Source organism: Barbatula barbatula, assembly GCF_947034865.1.
Source record: "Barbatula barbatula genome assembly, chromosome: 8".
NCBI lineage: Eukaryota > Metazoa > Chordata > Actinopteri > Cypriniformes > Nemacheilidae > Barbatula > Barbatula barbatula.
In genome coordinates, this window is record NC_136771.1 from 16,819,631 (window position 1) to 16,841,271 (window position 21,641).

Below are 21,641 nucleotides of genomic sequence, written 5' to 3' on the forward strand. Positions count from 1 at the left end.
AAACTTATTACAATTCTTAAGATTTCATGCATGCTTTATATGAATTGGCCAAATGACCACAATACAAAAAGTTGTCTGTGGGTTGCAGAATAGTATTAATACCATTGCATCTAAGAGATATCTTTACTAAAGGCCTCAGCTTCAAAGGACTGTGTCTGTTGTCCTGGTAGACCAAAAGATTGCAATTTATTTATGTCATGTTTATGTGAGGGTTTGGTTTAGGAAGTCAATGGAATGTCTTTACAAAAACAGTACCCTGTGTAGTAAAACAACCACGTTTGTGCGTGAGTGTGAACTTGGTTTTATATCCCGGTGGGGACCTAAACCCGAACACACCAACTCATGGTGTGACTTGTGTCATCGTGGGGACCAAATTTGGGGAAAAAAGCGTATAAGTCTAAAAATGCTAAAAGTTTTTTATGATCTCAAGGTGTAGGGGCAGGCGATAAACTATACAGTTTATACAGTATACAAATCATTAAACCATTAGACTGTCCCCACAGAGATAATAAACCAGACACAGCTGTGTGTGCACGGCATGCATGTGTGTATGTGTGATGCAAATTAAGTTTAGTCAGACAAACAAAGAGAGAATCTATAAATCATTTAACCCAGATAATTGCAAATAGTAGGAAACATGTGATCCGTGCTATTGCCTTCTTTTCATTTGGTACATTTAGTTACTTTAGTGGTCAACTTACCACATTAACTGAGGGTGAACAGTGATCTTTTCACACTGATTTGGAACAGCACACTTATCAAAGTTACTGCCCAAACTTTGTTTTTATTTCCTTTACTATAGTGCCACCTGCTGTCCATTCTTTAGAGTAACATGAGGTGGGCCTTTCCCACAGACTGACTTTTATGGCAGTCTTTGTTAGCTGTGAAGTTGCCATAGCGATGCTTTTTTAGAAAAGAACAATTTCCCTCAGAGCTCTTATTTGTGTCACATTTTAAATATCACACTTGGTTTAACTGGAGTAAAAAACACTCGTTTGCAAAAACATTTTGGAAAATATGTTTTATATTAAGCATCTTTGGTCTGTTTTTCTATAAATTAATAAAATATTAATACACGTTATAAATCAACGCTAGCTTTATATAATATATTGTAGTACAGTAAAACAACAGTACTAATCTAGTTTAGTGCATTCCACAGAAACCGGCTTCAGGTGGCAGTGACAAAACAATTTCTATAGAGTTCTATAGCATATACAGTATATTAAAAAGCTAGATATTGTAAATAAAATATATATTTATTTAATTTAAAAATAAAAATTAAACTTATTTGAATGTAAATTTAATTCTACTAACTCACAGATACTAGGTTCTTACACTAACACAACACTAGACGGCGCTCGATTGCTACTGGAAAGCAAAGGAAAGGTTTTGAGGAGAACGCGGAAGCACGTGCAAGTAGTCCATTGGCTCTGTAGAGGTGCAGTCGTAGGCCGGATGATTATAAAAGGGGTTGTTAAAGAGAACCAAGCAGGCCATCTTTATGAGACCTTCGAGGCCATATGGTATGCTCAATACCTTGTTCTCCCTCGGTTTATTGTATACTAAATGGAATCAAAACTTTTATTGCTTAAAAGCCAAATATGGTTGAGACAAAATAATTCCCTGCGTCCAAAATCACATACTCCCATACCATATAGTAGCCTATGAAGTTTTCAAGCGTTAAAATTAAAGAAAATTATTCCCTGCCTGATCATAAATTTCTCTTGAAAAATATGAAATTAAAAGCAATTCTCTATTTCTGCAGGCCTTTGGTATGCGATTGATTAAAGCAAAGAGACTGTAAAAATAATATTTAAAAAACGATTTTCTACAGTAAAGAAAATCATAAATCGCCATACTAGAATTTACTTAAAGTAAGTAATTGACAAATAATTGCCTCTGACATTTTGACATCTAGCTAAGCTTTGGCCAGAACAATACTTTTGTTAAATTTGGATATTTGAGTTGCTTTAAAAAAACATTTGAAAAAAAACATTACTGGTGTACATCTTGAAATCTGAATGGGATCTCCCGGGAAGTAACATCTGATCCTAAAACACACAGGCCACCAGAATGTGGCTACTTAAGAGTCTAACTCCATCCCGGCGCACCTCTTCCAGAGCAATCTGAAGAAATGCAGAAAGATGGTGCCTTGGCCACATTTGTGTCCTGGCATCCATGACATCTCTGTGTGATAGAGAAACCACGGTGGACAATGGACTGGACATTATATGCACAAGTGTGTCAAATCGCAAAAACTATCAAATGATTAAGGCCCAATCCCACCTCAATTAAATGGATACTTGACCCAAAAAAATCTGTCATCATTCACTTACTGTCGAGTTTATTCAAATCTGTATACATTTCTCTGTTCTGATGAACACGGAGATATTTGAAAGCATTCTTATAACCTAACAGATCTTGCTTCCCATTGACTCCCAGTAGGAAAAATAACTTTATCATTTTTATTTTGCTCCGTTGAACACAAAAGACGACATGAAGGACAGCAAAGGTTCTGGGGCACTTTTGACAACCATTGCATTTTTTCCCACTTATAGTCAATGGAGGGCAAAATATTTCTGGTTATAAGCATTCTTCCAAATATATTTCTCTGTGTTCATCAGAACAAAGACATTTATACAGATTTGGAACAACTCGAATATGAGTAAATGATGACAGACTTTTCATTTTTGGGGAAAGTATCCCTTAAGCTAGCACAGACTTGCACACTAATGTGTAATGTTTATCTTAAACTTGCTGCCACCTGCTGGTGATTTTAGGTTTAGAGTAAGGCTATAATTATGTTTTTGTACTCCATCAATTTGTATATTTATATACTCATAATTATATATTTGAAAAGAATAATCTCGCAACATTATTTTAAATGTAATAATAATTACATCAGATTATTGTGCTTTTGATTACTTTATTGTCCCCAATAAAGTATTCTTGCCTTAATTTAGTCTGTAGGAGGGAGTCGAGGCATAATAATATTCCAACGAATAAAAAAACAATAATATAAATAACCTCAAATGTTAGGTACGACGGACCACACACGAATCAGGGTATCCTCCGTTCACTCCATATCCGTATTCAAATAAAAAACGGAAAATGGAAAAACTTTTTTTTTTAATTACTTTCACAAAATAAAAAAGAGAGCGTCTTTTCTCTCCCTGTTGGTGACATTAACAATTGTTTGCAAAACAAAACCCGTACTGTAGCTCATGGTTGACAAAACAAGCATTATTCATTGTTTCATGTGTTCAATATTTAATTTTCCCAGTTTAAACAAAATATAGAAAAATGTAGTATTTCTAGTCTAACCATGTTTCTTTTTATAAGGGACGAACGGAAGATACCCTGATTCACACGGACACATGTTGCCAATTGAACGAATATATGGATAGGATGGTTGAAATTAAGGTCGAAGACTAAAATTGTTGGTTACATTAGCACTTAATGGTTGGTTAAAGACAAATTTAGTGATGTCGGCACTTATTGGCAATTATTAAGTTAAAAAAAGCCCAAATTCCTTCAAAACAAAGTGTAACTCCACCCTTACATTCAGTGGAGCGTTCTGATTGGCCACTGTATTAGGCTCCGCCTGCTGCCTTTTGACAGCAACCGACTGCGCAGAGAGTTTCTTGATTCTCGTCTCAAGTTTCATTACAGAAAAATATGAGTGGACATACTGCGAGAAACTGACTGATGGATAAATTCCCGGCGTGATCAGACAGCAATCATGGAGATCATGTATGTATTTTGCAGTCATTATAAAGAAAACGGGAAGGCATGTTCCTATTACTCTCTTAACGATGATTTGAGATTTTATTGAAAAATGTTTTCATCTTTTTCATGTTTTCACTGTTATTTATTTACAGCCTGATCTATTGCACTAAATTCTATGAATATTTTAGATGGCTGGTATCATAAATTCCTGTGCTGGTGCATGCAACAGGTTTTGTAACTTTTGTAACGTTAGCTCACAGACTACAACTTCAAACGTATATATATATATATATTTAGTAGCCCTATTATATTTGACTGAACATGAAAAGATAGCCTGTTCAAAAGATAACCAATACATGTAGCCTATATTCAGGAACATATGTTTTACCATTCTTTTTTCATTTGACAAAGCACTGCAGTGAAGAATAATACCTACAATAACTACAAAACTAAAAACGTATCAAAAACTAAAAACATGGCCATCAACATATTTAAACAAAAAAAGTCTTATTGGGATGATTTATTGGAACTTCACTGCCCTGCACCCTTCCTGCCTGTCTGGAAGGAGTTTATCTTCGCTTGCAGACTGTGCACTGACGCCTATTCAAGGAAACTATGCTGCTGTGATATGAGAAGATGTGTATGTTTTTCTATCCCCCAACGATAATCAGCAGTTTCAACAGATCTCACTGTTGTTGCTTATTCTCCTTATGTAAATCACTCAAAACCTGTAACTCTAAAGATCACTCTTCTATATTTTTAGTCTAAGATGCGAGAACACATTCACACATGGTTGTGATAATGGTAGCTTTGGTAACACTGCATCATATACAAGCTGTCAGTCGGTCTATCATTTCAGATGAAAATTGTGCAGTATTATAGATAAGACATGTTGCTCACAAACAAGATCATATTGGCGTCTTGGCCTGTAAACCACACACATCTAAATAGATGCGGATAGGCCTACTCAGAAAACTTATAATAAAGGTTATGGAGAAGTGTACTGGTTTGCATACCGGAAGGTAGTGCCTCATAGTATATGTTTAGTGTCAATGCAAGATAGGAAGTTGAGGAAGATCTGTGTAAGGAAATGAATGTTGTTGTTAATTATAGGATTTTATTTTCATAGTTATTCTTTTAAGATGATTCTTTAGTGCTGTATCCTTTTGCTGCCGCTTCTTTGTAGGCTTCTAAATAAATAGGTAACTTGTATAAACAAAGCTGACATTTGATGACATTTTATTACTAGTAGTGGGGTATGGGCACTGTCAAGTATCAATCCTGTGTGTCTGTGACATGGATTGTGCCATTTATGGATCTGGAATGAATTACAAAGCTCAAATGTGCATATCTGTGTGTGCACCTAATATTATTATCGTTCACTGATTAAATTAATTCAGTAAATGCTAAAGATGTTTTTATAAAGTGGTTCGTTCCAGTCCTTGATTGTGATTGGTTACATTAATTTAATTTGCATGATCTAATCTTTGAGTTGTGCAGGACCCAACTAGACATACAGTATATCTTTTCAAAGCCTAGAACTTCAGCTTCCTTACCAATCCCATTGATTTTGTATTTATGCAATGCAATCATCCTACATCAAACTCCCTTGTAGAATAATAATAATATTACATTTTATATTTATATCACACAAACATGGATGGGTTAATCATATACATACATCAAAGGAAACCTCTTACCTCTGTCACTGTATATTTCACCGAACACTTTAGAGTAACATAACATTTTAGGTTTTCTTTAGAATGAGACCAATTTGATCAATTTACTCGATTGTATGTGCATAGGGCACCCTTTCACATTCAGGTAAAAATGCTGAAGTGATTTTACTTAAAGAAAGCTGCATTGTTACATATTTTTGGCTCTACTATTTGTATTGTGTGGTAACTGTTTTCTCAGCACTAGTCAGTAAAAAGTTTGCAGCATCTAGCCGAGAGGTTGCGAGTTGCAACCAATAGCTCATGTTGCATTTTTCATGAATTCATTTCTTAAATTATCCTTTAACTATGTTCTGGCCCCCCATCTAGTGGCAAATTCGTTTTTTGGCCCGATACTCGACCCCTGTACTATGGCAACTTACACAGAACTAAGATGTCATTAGGTTTTCACTTCTTTACCGAAGGAGATAACGTATTTGCAAAACACATTCTGTAGAGCAGTTTGTCTGTTTAGGGCTACTGTATAACAACATGGTGAATTCCATGCAAGGGTACCCCCGGTGTATGTAGATAGGAAAAGCTCATAAAGGACGTAAGTTACGGTGAAGGACGTTTACGTTATGACTATTTATTACTACGGTATTTATTTATGTAAATATTTAGGTATTTAATTATGTATGGATGTATAGATTTTACTTGAATATACTCTACAGAAATATTCGGTCACCTTTGTTTCTGCTTTTGTTGTTTGGATTAATGTGGTCAAAGTGTTAGTCATCAGTCCAGTTGTGTTAGGCTAATGTGGAGTATTGCCAGGTCAGGTCATAAACAAAGATGCTGAGTTCAGTGGTTAGAAAAGCACTGCGGTTGGCTGGACAGGCTTTGTAGAACAACATAGCAAAGCGGAGGTGGACTGGATGTTTGGGAGTAATGCTTAGCTGTCTGTATCCTGAAGAAACTAAGATTTGTCTCCAATTGAGAATAGTGAGTAAGACTACAGTAATGTTTGCCAAAATGTGTAAAGTATATGATACTCGTACTTACTGCGTTTCTGTGTTGTTTTCTTTGTCTACTTTTGTCATTCTGCCGCATTAATTGAGCCGATAGTATTGAATAGAAAACATATTAAAATGATGCACATGACAGGGCAGTGTAAATGATGTGAATCTGTGTGAATTATGACATTCCAGCTTTTCTGTGGTAAAGCAAATCCTAGTTCTGCTGTGCAAACCAATACATGTGCATATGATATGGTGTAGGTCGGATAACACCTGTACCTGATTTATGATGCAAATATACCACACAGAATCATGGAGGAGCACAATGTCATTTAAATGCAGAAGCCAACCTTAGGCCTTGGTGTGCTTTGTCAGGGCTTGAGTCTCCGTGAGACATATGCATTTCAGCCTGTTCACACGCTCACATGCCTCACCTTGTATTTCTCATGCTGAGAAATAAGAGTTAACTCGTCCCGCTTTATACAATTAATGGACGAGGTAAGTGAAATGTGAAGATGAACAAAATCAAAGATGCATCAAAGATTTGTTCCGTGTTCACAGCGCTGAGCATCACATAAATGTTATGACCAACCCGAAGTTTAGATTTAATCACCAGCGTTGAGTTTTGTTGCAGCTCGCTCACAGAGAGCAGCAGATACGATCAATCAGACCCAATTGCTGTATTATACCGGGAGTTTCATGCAGTCCGTTAAATCCTTTATATTGTGAGATTATAACTGAAGTTAATGACTGTTTTTCGCTTGCTTTCTGTTTATTCACAGTTTAATAAATGTTTATTTAGAAGTCAGTAAAAGTTCTCATCCCCATTTACTGCCATAGTGAGGAAAATAAATTCTATGGGAGTTAATGGCTCCTTTCCCAACAGATGTGATCGCACTCCAAATTTTTGATAAAACTTGAGAGCCCTGGCTTTTAAAAATCCTCCTTGTTTTGTGCATGATGCTAAATGTTGTTCCTGTGAGCAATAACATTTTATAACTGTAATGAATTAACCAATCTTATAATATCTTGATTGTAGCTCTCTTTTATTATATAAATTCATATGGTTCATGCTGTGAGTCAGCACTGATGCTGTGTGCTGACAGAAGCATATGTTTCATTGGCTTGCTCTGTCTCTCGATTGCTCACTCTCGTTCTCGTAGATGCCCTTTTCTCTTCTGCATTAGTGGTCTGTCTAATCTTCTAATGTCCCATTGGCTGAGAAGCTGACCCGTGTGGGCAGCATCTGCCATCATCCCCCCACCATTGCCTTCTCTTCAGAACTCTCAAGAATTACATCACAATCCCACAATGCTTTGCTGAGCATGCTGCGGTGAGTTAGCATTTAGAGAGTTGGTGAGAGGAGAGGAAGGACCCAGAGTGGATAAGAGAGTGATTGTTTACATGATAAATGAACTGATAAATGATGTTGCGAGTGATGTTGCTTTATTGAGGACCCAGAGAGAGTGAGTAAACGCATAGTACGGTCTGATCCAATAATTCAGCATGCTAGTTTGATAATTATTATATGTCTTTTTTTTGGCTTAGCAGTGCTTAAATATCCTCTCTGCTTGTGAACACAGAATTTATGGGTATATATATTATTTGTGATTTTAGTCAAAAGATGGATGATGCAGCATGAGAATCTGTTCTTGATTAAATGTGTTCTAGAAGTTTGGCTGTAGACTAAATGCATTACAGCAAAATTGTTTCTTCTGTTGCTCATTGTTAGATCACAGTAAAGTTTTTATTTTTTCTAAGAAATATTCTGTCAACTTTTTGTAATAAATTTTAATAAAAGACACATTTTCATCTCTTACCGGATGTCTTATATTATAAAAGAGACCCAAGGACAAGTGGTATGTTTGGGCATGGTGTAGGTTTGAGAAGAAATTTCATGTTGCATAGAAATGAATTTTCTTGATTGAAAGCTGTGGTTATTGGAGACTGCTGGGCTACAAGGTCGAATCGCCATGTCAGATGCTTTGACTGGAAACGCCAAACAAGTGATAAGATCTTTTTATGTGTCATGACCATATCAAATAATTGTCGGTGAATCTTATGCACATTTGTACATATTCTTATTTTTACATAATCTTATTCTTGAAAACTTGATGTGAACTTGATGTAATGTCAGTTATCTTTGTTTTGCAAATACCTTTTCAAAAGGCTATTTATGCTTGGCATGTTCTTGCGTTCCATGTTTTTACTGCTGGTCTCTGTGAAGTTGAGCCGCATGAATCCCATTTTTAAGATTGTCAATTTCAAAAGAAATCAATAACAAAAACAATGGACCCGTGAATTGATTGAATCTTTGGCAAGTTAAACTTTATATGTGTAATCCTTATGTGGCATTTAATGCATCTTTAAATGCGCTATAGGTAGCTGTTTCACGTGGAATGTCATCCTTCATATGCTCTGAATTAAAGTATGTGAAAAGATATATTTTTATGCTCAGATTCAGATATTCCTAACCTCTTTACGTTTATTGCTGTTGCTATGGAGATGTAGACCTAGTTGAAGCTCTTTTCCAGCAGAAATAGGGAGTGGATGCCCTTGGGGGCTCGACTATCAATGTGTCCTGCTTCTCTGCATCTCACTGATCTGCAGTTTTGACATGCCATACATTGCAAGCTAATCTGCTCTGAAAATGCCATGTGAACCATGTCTAATGTCTTAATCTCTGATGGCAGTGTGTTGATGTTTTCTATTTAATAGCTTGTTACAACTTTATGGCCTGAGGCCTCCTGCCATTTTGTTTTAGATGGTGTTAAGTTGTAAGGTTAAATACTAGGGAACACAATGTAGTGATGAAATATACGTATAGCTTTCACTGTTGCCATTTTGGACAATGTCTGTATAGCAAATGTGTTTCACCAGTGAAACGTTGACACACCCCGGAACACACACTGCTGCATTAAATGATTAAACAAGAATTTAAAAAGAATTTAAATTGTCTTTCTGTTCTTTAATCTAAAACTTCCTCACCTGGTATTTGGCTGAAGATTGCCAGTATTGTGCTAACATAAATATATAAATAATTTAAATAATTAAAAAGTCTCTGCTATAGTAAATTGTTATACATTATAGCGTGCACTCATTGTGTACATTATAGCGTGCACTCATTCACTTTCATAATGCACAACTACAATAATGATTGCACAACCCATCTATGCTCAATGACAAACCACTAGAAAATGCCCATCCACACTAATGCGAAACATTTCTCATCATTCCAGTCCTGTTAACCTATTGTAAATTATTTTGATATGGTTACAATAAAACAACACATTTCCAAACAATAATTAAACCCATCTGTAACTGTACTATAACTTTAGCTTAAGTTGTATTTCCTGGGTCGACTTTCTGCATCGTCTGCAATGTAATAAAAGCCTAATAAAATATTTAGTGCAAGCGTTTTTTCTTTTCTTAGCAGTCCTGTAGAAAACACCTCTTAGAGGTCTGCAAACCTGATAAAGATAACAATATAAAATACAATATAATATAAAATGTTATATAATAAAATCAAATTCACTATTAAGCTTCAGGCTATAAAAATCACCAAGCCATTGGGCCTTTTTTCTTTGCGCTTTCAGCAATCCAATTTACTATACAGTATAACTAGGTGGATTTAATTAAATGCAGATCGTATTTTTTATATTTCCAAGCTTTTTCTAATTAATCCTGAATTAGTTTAGGTTTTTACGTATTTGTTTATTGGCGTAGTAGACCAGAAATGTGACATTTATTTGAAGTTGCATGATGTCATGTTACGTGGTTGAGGTTGAGCCCTGGTTTGCACAAACGTATTTAAAATAAACTAAAATCACAAAACTGAATAAAAGTAGGATTACAATATATTGACAAAACCTTTTCCATTGCACTTTGCACTAGTGTTTGTGTGCTTTTCCCAGAAATGATCTACCCTGCATTTCTCTTTTATGAATTGCCATGCATTTTATCTACCATAAATCATCTGCTTTACTCATTTCAACAGGGTGCTGGCTGAGAGAGTGTGGGAGGTCTTTGATCAAGTGTTAGGATGGCCACTGAAGCTTCTATCCTCCCCAGTCCTGTGGTACGTCAGATCGACAAACAGTTCCTGATTTGCAGCATCTGTCTGGATCGGTACAACAACCCCAAAGTCCTCCCTTGTCTTCACACCTTCTGTGAAAGGTACTTCTATCCTGATGCTCTCTTATATTGCTCAAATTATTATTTGTTTTTTCAGCAAAGCATGCAGAAATAGAGGTTGTTGTGTCAAGACCATTATGTTTTTTATACTGTACCATGACTGTAAATTATGTTGATTTTACTGTTGCCACCACAGAGGTCCTCATAATAACCAATTTGCACTGCTTCAGGTGTCTACAGAACTACATCCCCTCCCACAGTCTGACTCTGTCCTGCCCCGTGTGCCGTCAGACCTCCATCCTGCCGGAGAAAGGTGTGGCGGCACTCCAGAGCAACTTCTTCATCACCAACCTGATGGAGGTGCTAAAGAAAGGCCCAGACGCTAACCTCAGCGAGGACTACACAGAGACTATCAACGGAGTGACCACTGGACAACCACTGTCTTGTCCCAATCATGGAAGCAACGTAAGACTTGCACAGCAACACAGCATTCGATAAAACCCCACAAGGTCAATTACACATTAAGCATTAGAACACAAATCTGGTTTGTCAAGAAATATTTTCCGTCAGGCAAGTAAAAACAATAACAAACCTCCCATTTGTCATTCTTGTAATTTTTCTTCAGCAGTTTGGTAAGAAAGTTTTTCCAAGTTGGCATTATGTAAAATATTGTCTTGGGTCCCCTTTCTGTCAGTCTCTCGATGTTGTGCGATAGAATGGGATTTGAACTTGAGAACCTATCCTCTCTGAAAGGAATTTCAATAGGCCAATGACCAGGTTGTCAGCGTTTACCCATTGTTCTCTTTTTGGCCACTAGTGGCCCCATTGAGTGCTAATTTGCCCATCACCTGTTTCATTAATGGCATCAGTTTCACCTGTGTCCTGTTTATGCAGATTGTATTTAAGCTCTCTGTTTTCCTTTGTTTTGTGCTTGGTGTTTGAGTGTGTGTGACCCATCCTTGCCCTACTCGTGTTGTTTATTCTGTTGAGTCAACGTCGATGAATGTACAAGCTGAACATGTTGGACCATCCTTGTTGATGGACTCCGACTGAGTCTTTTTGAGTTCATTGTATCTTTTATTTGTATTTATTATTTTTTGGAACTTTGAAGCATTTTCCCTCCGTTGTATTGGATACAACAAATTTGCTTCAACTTTTGGGTTTCATATCTGCCTAGTGGGTGATCTGGTAAAGAGGCAGACTCTCACACCAGAGACCCGAGTTCAAACCTGGGTCCTGACACATGCCAGTCTTCGCCCAGTACATATGGGTATAAAGGAAGATCCTGTTCCCATGGATATTGCCAGCCACGGCTTCTTTGACCGTTCATACCCCGCCAATAGGGCTAAATATCGATTCTCTAATCTTTTTCCAATATTTTTGCACTCTACCCACCACTCATCTAGCTCATCCCTGATTGGTGGACCATCCCTTAGCGGGCAGTCTTGACAGAGAGCTGAGGATGAAGTACCGGTCGCAAGATTCTCTGGAGCTCTCGCCCATCAGTGGTTGATCCCAAGAGGCGGCTGACGTGAAGATGTCAGCCATGCTGTGCCAGGCTGCAGTGCGCTGCACCGCCATTCCCACAACTCTAGCTTCTGGATTCTTTGTTTATGGGTTCGGGTTTTAAGCTGCAAATTGTCCCATTGTCATTTTTTTCCGGAAGTGCGTGAGGAGTAGTTTACTCAGTTAACCCACGGTTAAATACATACCTCGTTTTTTTTACCCACGGTTTATGGTTCGGATGGCTTGGCACATTAAAAAACACATTAAAACTATTTTATGGCAATTCTCTTTATTTTACTTGACCTATGTTATTCTCTTTAAGAATAAATCTACTTGACCAAGTTTTTGTGTGTTGAATACTACGTATAAAATAGCTAAATATAAGATTTGTACTGCCAGCTCACAGCAATATAATAAATAGCTTCTTTAAGAGGTTTTGCACATCAATGTATTTAAAATAACATAATGCAAACTTGTGATTGCTTTAAATGTACAATGCACATTTATCACTGCAAACACTACCGCTCAAAGGGCACGGACAAAGATAATAGACATTAGCAAGATCCACCACTGCCATTACAATAAAAAGGGAGAAATGCAACACTCATATCTGCCTTTGTCTTGCTATGACTTAAATAGCTGTCCAAAAGGGTGGTGAGTGGCATGACTTTCGTTTAATGGACTTTGGCTCAGCACTATAGACGCTCTCCCTGCATGTGATGGGTGAACAACACTAACATGCTGCTTTCGTGCAGGTAGTGTAAAACAGATGAATAGGTTCTTGATTTGTCAAATTCTGTCATTATTACTTTGGTACCACAGGCATACAATAAAGCCGTTAAGTTCAGGTGTTTTGATGGCCAGCCCGCGTCTGTTCGTCAGCATTATCTACTCAACAGCAAATTATCGTGTTGCACTCAGCCTCGCTTCACCGCTCGACTCGCAAGTGTCCCTAACTTTAGAACATTGTTAATAGACACTCGTGGGGATGGGTTTATCTTTGTCTGCGTGTAGACATACAGACAATTACGTAAAGAGCCAGTTCAGAGAGTAATTAAATACGTTACAAATACAAAAATATTTAAACGCAAAACAGAAAAAACGCAATTAACATACACGTATTGAACTGTGGAGGTCATAGAGAACAATTCAATATTATATTGAGAATTGTGGCATCCCCTCATTGTGTTCAAGCAAGTACTGGTCCACTCGGACAGCACTTTTGCAGTTGCATACATCAAGCACCAGGATGTTATTTGCTCACGGCAGATGTCGCAACTCTCGCACGTCACCTCCTCCTTTGTAGTAAGACAGCAGGCGGTGAAATCCCTGCTTGCCACTTACATCCCGGGCGAACTGAACAGGACAGAAGACACATTTTCGTCAAAAGTGCTGCTAGTTGCACTCTATTTGCACAACCAGACTTGGTTATTAGAGCTGATGCTTCTGATGACGAACCACCTTGCCCGATTCCCCTGAGGAGGGACCTTCTGACTCAGGGGAAGGGCACAGTGTAGCACCCAAGGCCAGACTTGTGGAACCTCCATGTCTGGCTCCTGGATGGGCGAGGTGGTCTCGAACACCCTGCCGCCTGCGGTGCTTGACACCATCACCCAGGCTAGGTCACCCACCACAACGCACCCCTACGCCTTGAAGTGGCTCCTCTTCTCGTCCTGGTGTTCTTCCCGATGGGAAGACCCACAGAGTTGACCAACAGAGTTGGTCGGTGCTGTCCTTACTGCAGGAGAAACTGGAAAACAATCTCTCCCCTCCTGGAAGGCATGCGTGAGGCCCTGTTCGAGCCCCTGTGATTCTGAGACCCCGGCCTGGCTACATGCCCAAAGTTCCCACCACTCCCTTCAGGGACCAGATAGTGAACTTGCAGGCGCTCCCCTCCAGGGAGGAACACCCAACTTCTTCAGTGTTGTGTCCAGTACGCGCCCTTTGCCTCTACTTGGACTTGTTGCTTTTTAAACTGGTATTGTGTATGCCTGCTTAAGTGCCTTCTCCCCTCCTCAGATGAGTCAGTGTGCTATCTAGCCTACTCTACTTCCCCCCATGGGCACCAAATCCATCACTAAGCACTTTTTTTAACAGATTGGGCAGAGGGGTTTGTTTACCAAGCCGGGTATTGGTCGAGTCATCCCTGGCTTAGGTGAACCCTTATACCTTGCTAGTGCTCCATATGTAGTGACTCCCCTGCTCTGGGCCCCATGTGATGTACTCCTCACTCTACGGTTCCCCTGTTGGTGAACCTGTGACCTCCCCCCGCTGGACGGATCCACCTCTATCATGTTCTCCCTCAGTGGGGCTCTCACGCTATGTTCCCATGTAGTTCTACCAGAAAGACTCAGGAAACATAGAACGATATATGATATTTATTATATAACAATATATTTGAATTGCATTAAGGAGTTTGTGCGTAGGCCCTGTACATTCTGGAAATCCTGCTTGAAGATAAGGCAGGAGCGGAGCCTACCCCGGGCTGAGGACGGGGCCAGACCTGGTGGTGGTGGTGGAGGGGAGGATGGGGGTTTTTCACTCATGCGTTAGTTTCTGTGAACGAAAGAGAAGGTTAGTACGATCCTTTTATACTAAGGCTGAGGGATGATAGGCTAACCGGTAATTGTTTTTGACGTGAGGAGTCTTCCTGATAGAACTTGCAGGCATCTCCACATGGTTACCTCCTTGTGGCAGCATGCGTAGCGTGCTTCCTCAGTTACAGTTCCTTACAGTTTCTCGCTGCTAGAGACAAAAAGGCCACCCTCTGTGACGGCCATACCAGACTCACTGGAAGATGATGATTCGCAATAGCTATCACTGGTGAGAGGTTCTCAACTTCAAACCTCATTCTGTCGACACATCTCATTTCCTCCTTCAGGGAACAGAGTTTACAGTTGTAACAGACTTTTCACCAACTTCGCATGCAACATAACTAGATATATTTTATTTGCAATGTATGCTGTTCCTTCTGCTGCTTGACCCGATTTACCTTGGCACGTTAAGTAAATTTGTAATTTTGTATTTTTAAATTTTGCTCTTAGGTAATGGAGTTCTACTGTCCACCATGTGAGACAGCCATGTGTGAGGAGTGCACCTGTGGAGAACATGCAAAACATGCTACGGTCCCACTCAAAGATGTTCTCGAACAACACAAGGCCTCCCTAAAAGAGCAGCTGGATTCAGTCAAAAACAGGTGTGTAGCAGACACGCACATATACATTATTATTGTATATCTATCTTGGCGAAAGTCCATTATCTCCTCCAGGACTTTTGTTAAACTTGCTGCATCACTTGTGAGCATTAGCACTACCTTCACCATCTTGTACCTGCATAGGAGAGCCTTTGTTTGAATGAACTTCGTTCACAGTTTCACCAGCGGTGCTACTCTTCTATTAATTCTTGCTCCACTAAACTGCACATAGACATACATTTCTATATTTGTTGATTTAAAGGGTGGATACGCTGTTTTCTTGGAGGAGCTGTTGTTCAAACTGCCACTCAGATGGATGATGTCACCTCACATTATTATTTTTAGTGATAATATTTTTTTGTTTTTAAATGAGAATTTTAATTTCAGTATAAATATTTAAATATAAAATGAGTATAATATTTAACTAAAAAGACAGGACTGGTTATCATGCTGTGTTAAGATAAGATAAGAAAGATCACATGTTGCCTGCAATATGTGAGGCAAGTTTTCGTTGAAATCTCATATGTAACTAAAAGAACATCCGTTAACATTAAAACAATTAAAATGATTGTCCGTCTCTCTGGTTTATTTTTAGACTTCCAGAAATTGACTCTGCGCTTCAGGTTTTGTCTGAGATTCTGCAGCAGCTGACCAACCAGAAAAGTTCAATAGAAGAAGTAATTCACGCTACTTTTGAAGAACTTCAGAAGACCCTCAACGTACGCAAGAGTGTTCTTCTAATGGAGCTGGAGGTCAACTATGGACTCAAACAGAAGGCTAGTACGGTTATCTGGAAGTATATATTTTGTAATGTTTCACTGGAGGTGTGTCATTTGTGAATGATTCACGTGGGAACTAGACAAACTGTGCAGTCACCTGAACCTTTAAATGCAAAGTAAATAAAACGCGCACATGACTGGATTTTAATAGGTTGTTTAATGGAGGAGAAGTGTGATAAACAAGTTGAGGTGAGTTAGGATTCTGTGCCACAGTTTTGTTTATGTAGTCAGAGTGTTTCAGAGTGTTGTAAAAGTTTGTTTTCTTATTTTATAGTCTCTTAAAATGTAAAGCTAGTGTAGATAATGACTTATTTGCCTCAAAATGTAAAGCTAGTAAATGTGTTTAGTAATACAGGGATTAGTATTGGACACTCACAGTCATCTTAATCTGATATGTGATGACTTTACAGTATTTTTATAGTTCAGTGGCTCTATATTAAATGTATGTATGAGGAATTGTTGTTCATTTAAACCTGACTTTATTTTCAAGTTTGCACTTTGTCTTTTATTTACTTTAAAATCCTAAAATGAAATTCCCAAATCCTAATCCTTACAGGACCATTCACTCAAAAGGCGTCTTTGCATCTAAAAGTGTGATTCAGAATGAAATGTAATAAAATAACAGAAATTTCGAAAATTGCCATGCAGTCTTGCTACTGTAAACAAATGCTTGCCCCATTCTGATTGGTCCACAATTCTGGACATTGATGAGCACCACTGCGTGTCAGTCTTAAAAACCTGATGCTCATGTTTGCATGCAGTACGCAAGTCATACACAAGTCATGAGCGCAATGGTCCAACTGGCATATGTTTATATAGAAAAACAAAGGAAAAGTAGCTCAGTGTTCTTTATGAACAACTCCTAAATACTTTTGCATGCATCAATATACTGTATGAACACACCTTTAGCCAGAGCTGTAGTCAGGAAGTCTTGTTTGGCTTTGGTTGTTGTCTTCTTGTGCATACATGACTGAAAGTCACTTGTGTGTCATTGCAGGTGTTGCAGACGCAGTTGGAGTCATTGCTGCAGGGGCAGGAGAGCATGCAAAGCAGCTGCAGTTTTACAGAACAGGCTCTAAACCATGGCTCTGAAGCTGAAGTCCTGTTAGTGAAGAAGCAAATGAGCGAGCGTCTTGATGAGTTGGCCAATCAGGTGCTCCCACTTCAGCCAGAAGAGAACAACCAGCTGGACTTCTTGGTAGAGACCGAAGGCCTTCGTAAATCCATCCACAACCTTGGTTCTATTGTAACCACCAATGCTATCGCTGCTGAAACGGTTGCCACTGGTGATGGATTGAGACACTGTGTCGTCGAGCAGCTCACCTCTGTTACCATAACGACGAAAGACAGAGATGGCGGCCTGTGTCGGACAGGAAACGCTTTAATCAAAGCTGACCTTTCTGCTTCTGATGGTACCGCAGTGGCAGAAGGTGAAGTCATGGATCATAAAAATGGCACTTATGAGTTTGTATACAGGGTACCCTGTGAGGGCCGCTTCACCCTCTCCCTGAAACTGTACGATCAGCACATTAGGGGCAGTCCATTCAGCATACGTGCCAACAAATCTGCAGACATCTCCCTATCTGCAGAAGGAGACAAGAGACGTCTCAAATCTCCAGGAAGCAGCCATGTGAAACAGCGAGCCATTAAGCGGCCTGCCAGCATGTATAGTAGTGGCAAACGGAAAGAAAACCCAATTGAAGATGACCTCATATTCAGGATCGGTATGCTGAGCACACAACTTTTATGTTTATCTATTCAGTGCTTGAATCATAAGGATAAGTCCGTGTGGATTCATTTACTACATGTGTATTAGGTTGAATTGAGGGTAAACTTAATATCTTGAGTCTCTGCCACTGTGAATAAACTTTGTTTTTGTTTTTTTGTTCCAAAAGGAACAAAAGGCAGAAATAAGGGTGAATTTACTAATCTACAGGGAGTGGCTGCTTCTGCTGGAAAGGTCTTAATAGCGGATAGTAACAATCAGTGTGTTCAGGTATGAAGTTCTGTGGATTGCTTGACCTCAACTGAAACAATTTCAAGTGAACAAGTGCTACATTTTATGTATGTTTTGAAAAATGTGAATTTTATGCTACATAGATATTTTCAAATGATGGGCACTTTAAGAGTCGCTTTGGAGTGAGAGGCCGATCACCAGGACAGCTTCAACGGCCCACTGGTGTTGCTGTGCACCCCAATGGTGAAATCATCATTGCCGACTATGATAACAAATGGATCAGTATTTTCTCCAGTGATGGCAAGTATAAGGTAAGAACAGTAAGACCATCAATTTTATTTACCAGATGTGTGTAGATGTGTTTATAAACTTAATGTAAAGTTTAAGCAACTTTGTTACAGTATGTCATTATGCTGAATTCTTTTTTCTCTTACATCCAAATTTTTCTAGACTAAAATTGGCTCAGGGAAGCTGATGGGTCCAAAGGGTGTATCAGTAGACAAAAATGGTCACATTATTGTGGTTGACAATAAATCTTGCTGCGTCTTCATTTTTCAAGCTAATGGAAAACTTGTCTCCAAATTTGGCAACCGAGGCAACGGTGACAAGCAATTTGCAGGTATGTATCTTGATGACGGTTTAACTTAACCAATTTGAGTACATGCATTTCCCATTATACATTTTTGGTTATGTACATATTTGTAGGTATATTTCATCCTCTGCAGTACATTTAAGTAAATCACCCATCTTATGTGTATTCTCCTGTAATGCTGCTTGTTTTCACAAAGTTGAAATTCATTTAAATATGAATTTCTTTACTGAATTAGTTGCAATATTTATTTATGCACTTTGTATCAGTCTTGTAGCCTTGGCAGTGACTTACGATACCTGATTTCACTTCACTTGCTGCCAGTTGACGCCCGCATCAAGTTAAAATCGCTGACACTTACCTTGAGAATAACAGCAAACTCGCCCCTTTACCTTAACTCACTGCTTCACGTCTACATCCCCTCCTGTCATATTCGGTCAGAAAATGAGGGACGCTTGGTTGTTCCCAAATTGCTTGAAAAAAACCTTTACTCATTCAGTTCCCCTGTGGTGGAATGAACAGCCAGCCTCCACCTGAACTGCAGCATCTTTCACAACTTAAAAAAAAAAACGCTCAAAACATACCTGTTACGCATTTATTTAACTAACCAATAACTGTGTCTTGTGTTTAAAAATTCATATTGATTTATCAATCAAATCTTGTTGTTCATTCTATCCCTTGCTTACTCCAGCTTTAATCCTTCTAATGGCATGGCCTTGTGAACTAACAGCACTGTTTAGCATGTTGACAAAATGTTGATATGCTTTCCTACTTGTAAATCGCTTTGGGTAAAAGCGTCTGACAAATGAATAAATGTAAATGCATGAGCTTCTTAGATGGAGAAACTGAGACCAAAGACGCATATGGAGATTATCTATGATGTATCAATGCTTAATGAATCAAGCATTTATTGGGGATCTTATACACTTAAATTGACTAATGCTGTACAATACCCAGATAGCACAGGTATGTCTGTTAAAGATCTGGAAAACATCTGCTGTGTAAAAACTTCTGATAAACGTCTTAGAAAGGCTGTTTTAAATACCTTTTAAATAAACATATTACAGACAGTATGTGCAAACATTACAAAAGTACATCTTGCAGCTATCATGTAAATGCATGCAAGACATAAAATAGACATCTTCCAGATGTATGTTTGCTATCAGGGTAAGAATGTCTAGTCAGATGTCAGTTTGTGGAATATTTCTGAAACTGCACATGAACATAGTAATGTGTCATATTTTGTGAAATCTCACATTCAGCCATTAAAAAGATTTACAACCTACAGTGTTGCATTTCTCATTATAATGTTTTTTCTTTTTATAGGACCTCATTTTGCTGCAGTCAATCAAAATAATGAAATAATTGTGACAGACTTTCATAATCATTCCGTGAAGGTAAAATGCCTTTTTGAGCATTTTCTTAAAAATATTTGTTTGAATCATTTTGTTTACATATACTGTGTTATCCATGTGCAGGTGTTTAGTCCTGAGGGGGAGTTTCTACTGAAGTTTGGGTCAAACGGGGAAGGAAATGGGCAGTTCAATGCACCCACTGGTGTTGCTGTGGATGTCAATGGCAATATCATAGTGGCTGATTGGGGCAACAGCCGAATACAGGTACTAAATGCTAAGACCACCTTGTTTACAAATGTAAAAATTGTATGTTTCAACTGGAATGGTCAACGTGTAGAAGCATCATCATTTGCAAAAATCATTTTTTGCCAGAATTTAACATCTCTTTGTCATCCATCTGTGAAACTCCAGGTGTTTGACAGCAGTGGATCCTTCCTGTCTTATATCAATACATCAGCAGACCCTCTGTATGGCCCACAGGGACTGGCTCTCACCTCTGATGGCCATGTTGTCGTGGCAGACTCTGGAAATCACTGTTTTAAAGTTTATCGCTATCTTCAGTAGCACTCTCCTATCCACAAATGGATATTTGCACTCATTCCCTAAAGCTGCCACTTTTGTGCCAAATGGGACACTCACAGATCACAGTTGTTGTTTGTGGCCTCATTCATGACCTTTTCATTTCTTTACTTTTAAGTTTGCAAGACAAGACAATTATATACTCATTGGTATCATTGGTTTTGAGGTTATGGATCTTTATATATTAAGCTGTGTTAAGTCAGGGGTTCCCAAACTTTTCGGCCCGCGACCCCCAAAATAACTGTGCCAGTGATTTGAGACTCACACTATCCTTGGAGATGGTTAAAGTATACAAACGTTGCACGCAAATGCCCACATGCACCTATTCCACACAAACGCACATAGAGACAACACAAAAGAGCACAGTGTAACATAATATTATTTTATTGTTATTATCTCATTGCTTTACTTGTTGTTATACATTAACTATGAATTATTACTACAGATGGTCCAATTTCATCAATCTTTTCGAGTGCTGATGGATGTGCCTCTTTTCGTACTTGAGGACAATGGCCCCTCTGACTCCGTCGCTTCTCCGCTAGCCTCCCTGCATTGTCTTTGGATGATTTTAGTCAACGTTTCATTTTGACAAATAAGAATATTCAAAATTTAACGCCAGAAAAATAATCTGCCTGCAAATGGGACTGTTTAACGTGTTGCTGTAAATGGACTTGCTGCACCTAACTTAATGTGGTTGCTAATATAGTTACAATGGAGGAAATTCCTAAGGCTGGAAATCATCTTGCGATCCCCCCCTACCTTGGGAACCCCTGTTAAGTACTGCTATGTTAGAAATGCCTACACATGCATCCATATACAAATCAAATACCAACACCCAAAAACAAATTTTCGTCATCTACATTGGGCCAAAAATATTTCTTAGGTTAAGAAAAGCGACATCAGGGTCATATAATATGCCATAATATATGTGCTGTTCTGACTGTACTGATCACTGTGATGCACATAATGTTTGTATAGATCCAATAATGCATGAATGTTTGTGTAACACATCAAAAAGTAAAGCACTTCATAAGAATTGCTGTAAGAATACTAAACAAAATGGCTTTACTATTGCTGCACTATAATTTTTTTAACTGTGATTGTATTTATTGATGAAAAGTTTCATTAAAATCTATCTCAACCAGG

At 38.5% G+C, this 21,641-nt stretch overlaps 1 protein-coding gene across 3 annotated transcripts; it reads left to right on the forward strand.

The window, feature by feature from the left end:
- Positions 1-3,616: 3,616 nt before the first annotated feature.
- On the forward strand, positions 3,617-21,641 carry trim2a (tripartite motif containing 2a). 3 transcript variants are annotated; one of them, XM_079462408.1, is made up of 12 exons: positions 3,617-3,753; positions 10,401-10,579; positions 10,768-11,002; positions 15,088-15,239; positions 15,832-16,012; positions 17,013-17,739; positions 17,911-18,011; positions 18,116-18,283; positions 18,423-18,591; positions 19,888-19,958; positions 20,040-20,180; positions 20,328-21,641. In XM_079462408.1, exons 2-12 carry the CDS (start codon positions 10,446-10,448, stop codon positions 20,478-20,480), a joined length of 2,232 nt encoding a protein of 743 aa, XP_079318534.1. In that variant the 5' UTR covers positions 3,617-3,753; positions 10,401-10,445; the 3' UTR covers positions 20,481-21,641. The 3 variants fall into 3 exon arrangements, with proteins under 3 accessions (XP_079318534.1, XP_079318535.1, XP_079318536.1); XM_079462409.1 differs by lacking the exon at positions 3,617-3,753 and adding an exon at positions 6,290-6,389; XM_079462410.1 differs by lacking the exon at positions 3,617-3,753 and adding an exon at positions 7,748-7,869.

Bases quoted from the DNA above. Each gene is read 5' to 3' on its own strand.
- trim2a (XM_079462408.1), top strand. From the start codon at position 10,446: ATGGCCACTGAAGCTTCTATCCTCCCCAGTCCTGTGGTACGTCAGATC. The intron at 18,284-18,422 runs GTAAGAACAGTA...AAATTTTTCTAG, and splicing joins CCAGTGATGGCAAGTATAAG to ACTAAAATTGGCTCAGGGAA. The intron at 20,181-20,327 runs GTACTAAATGCT...GTGAAACTCCAG, and splicing joins GGGGCAACAGCCGAATACAG to GTGTTTGACAGCAGTGGATC.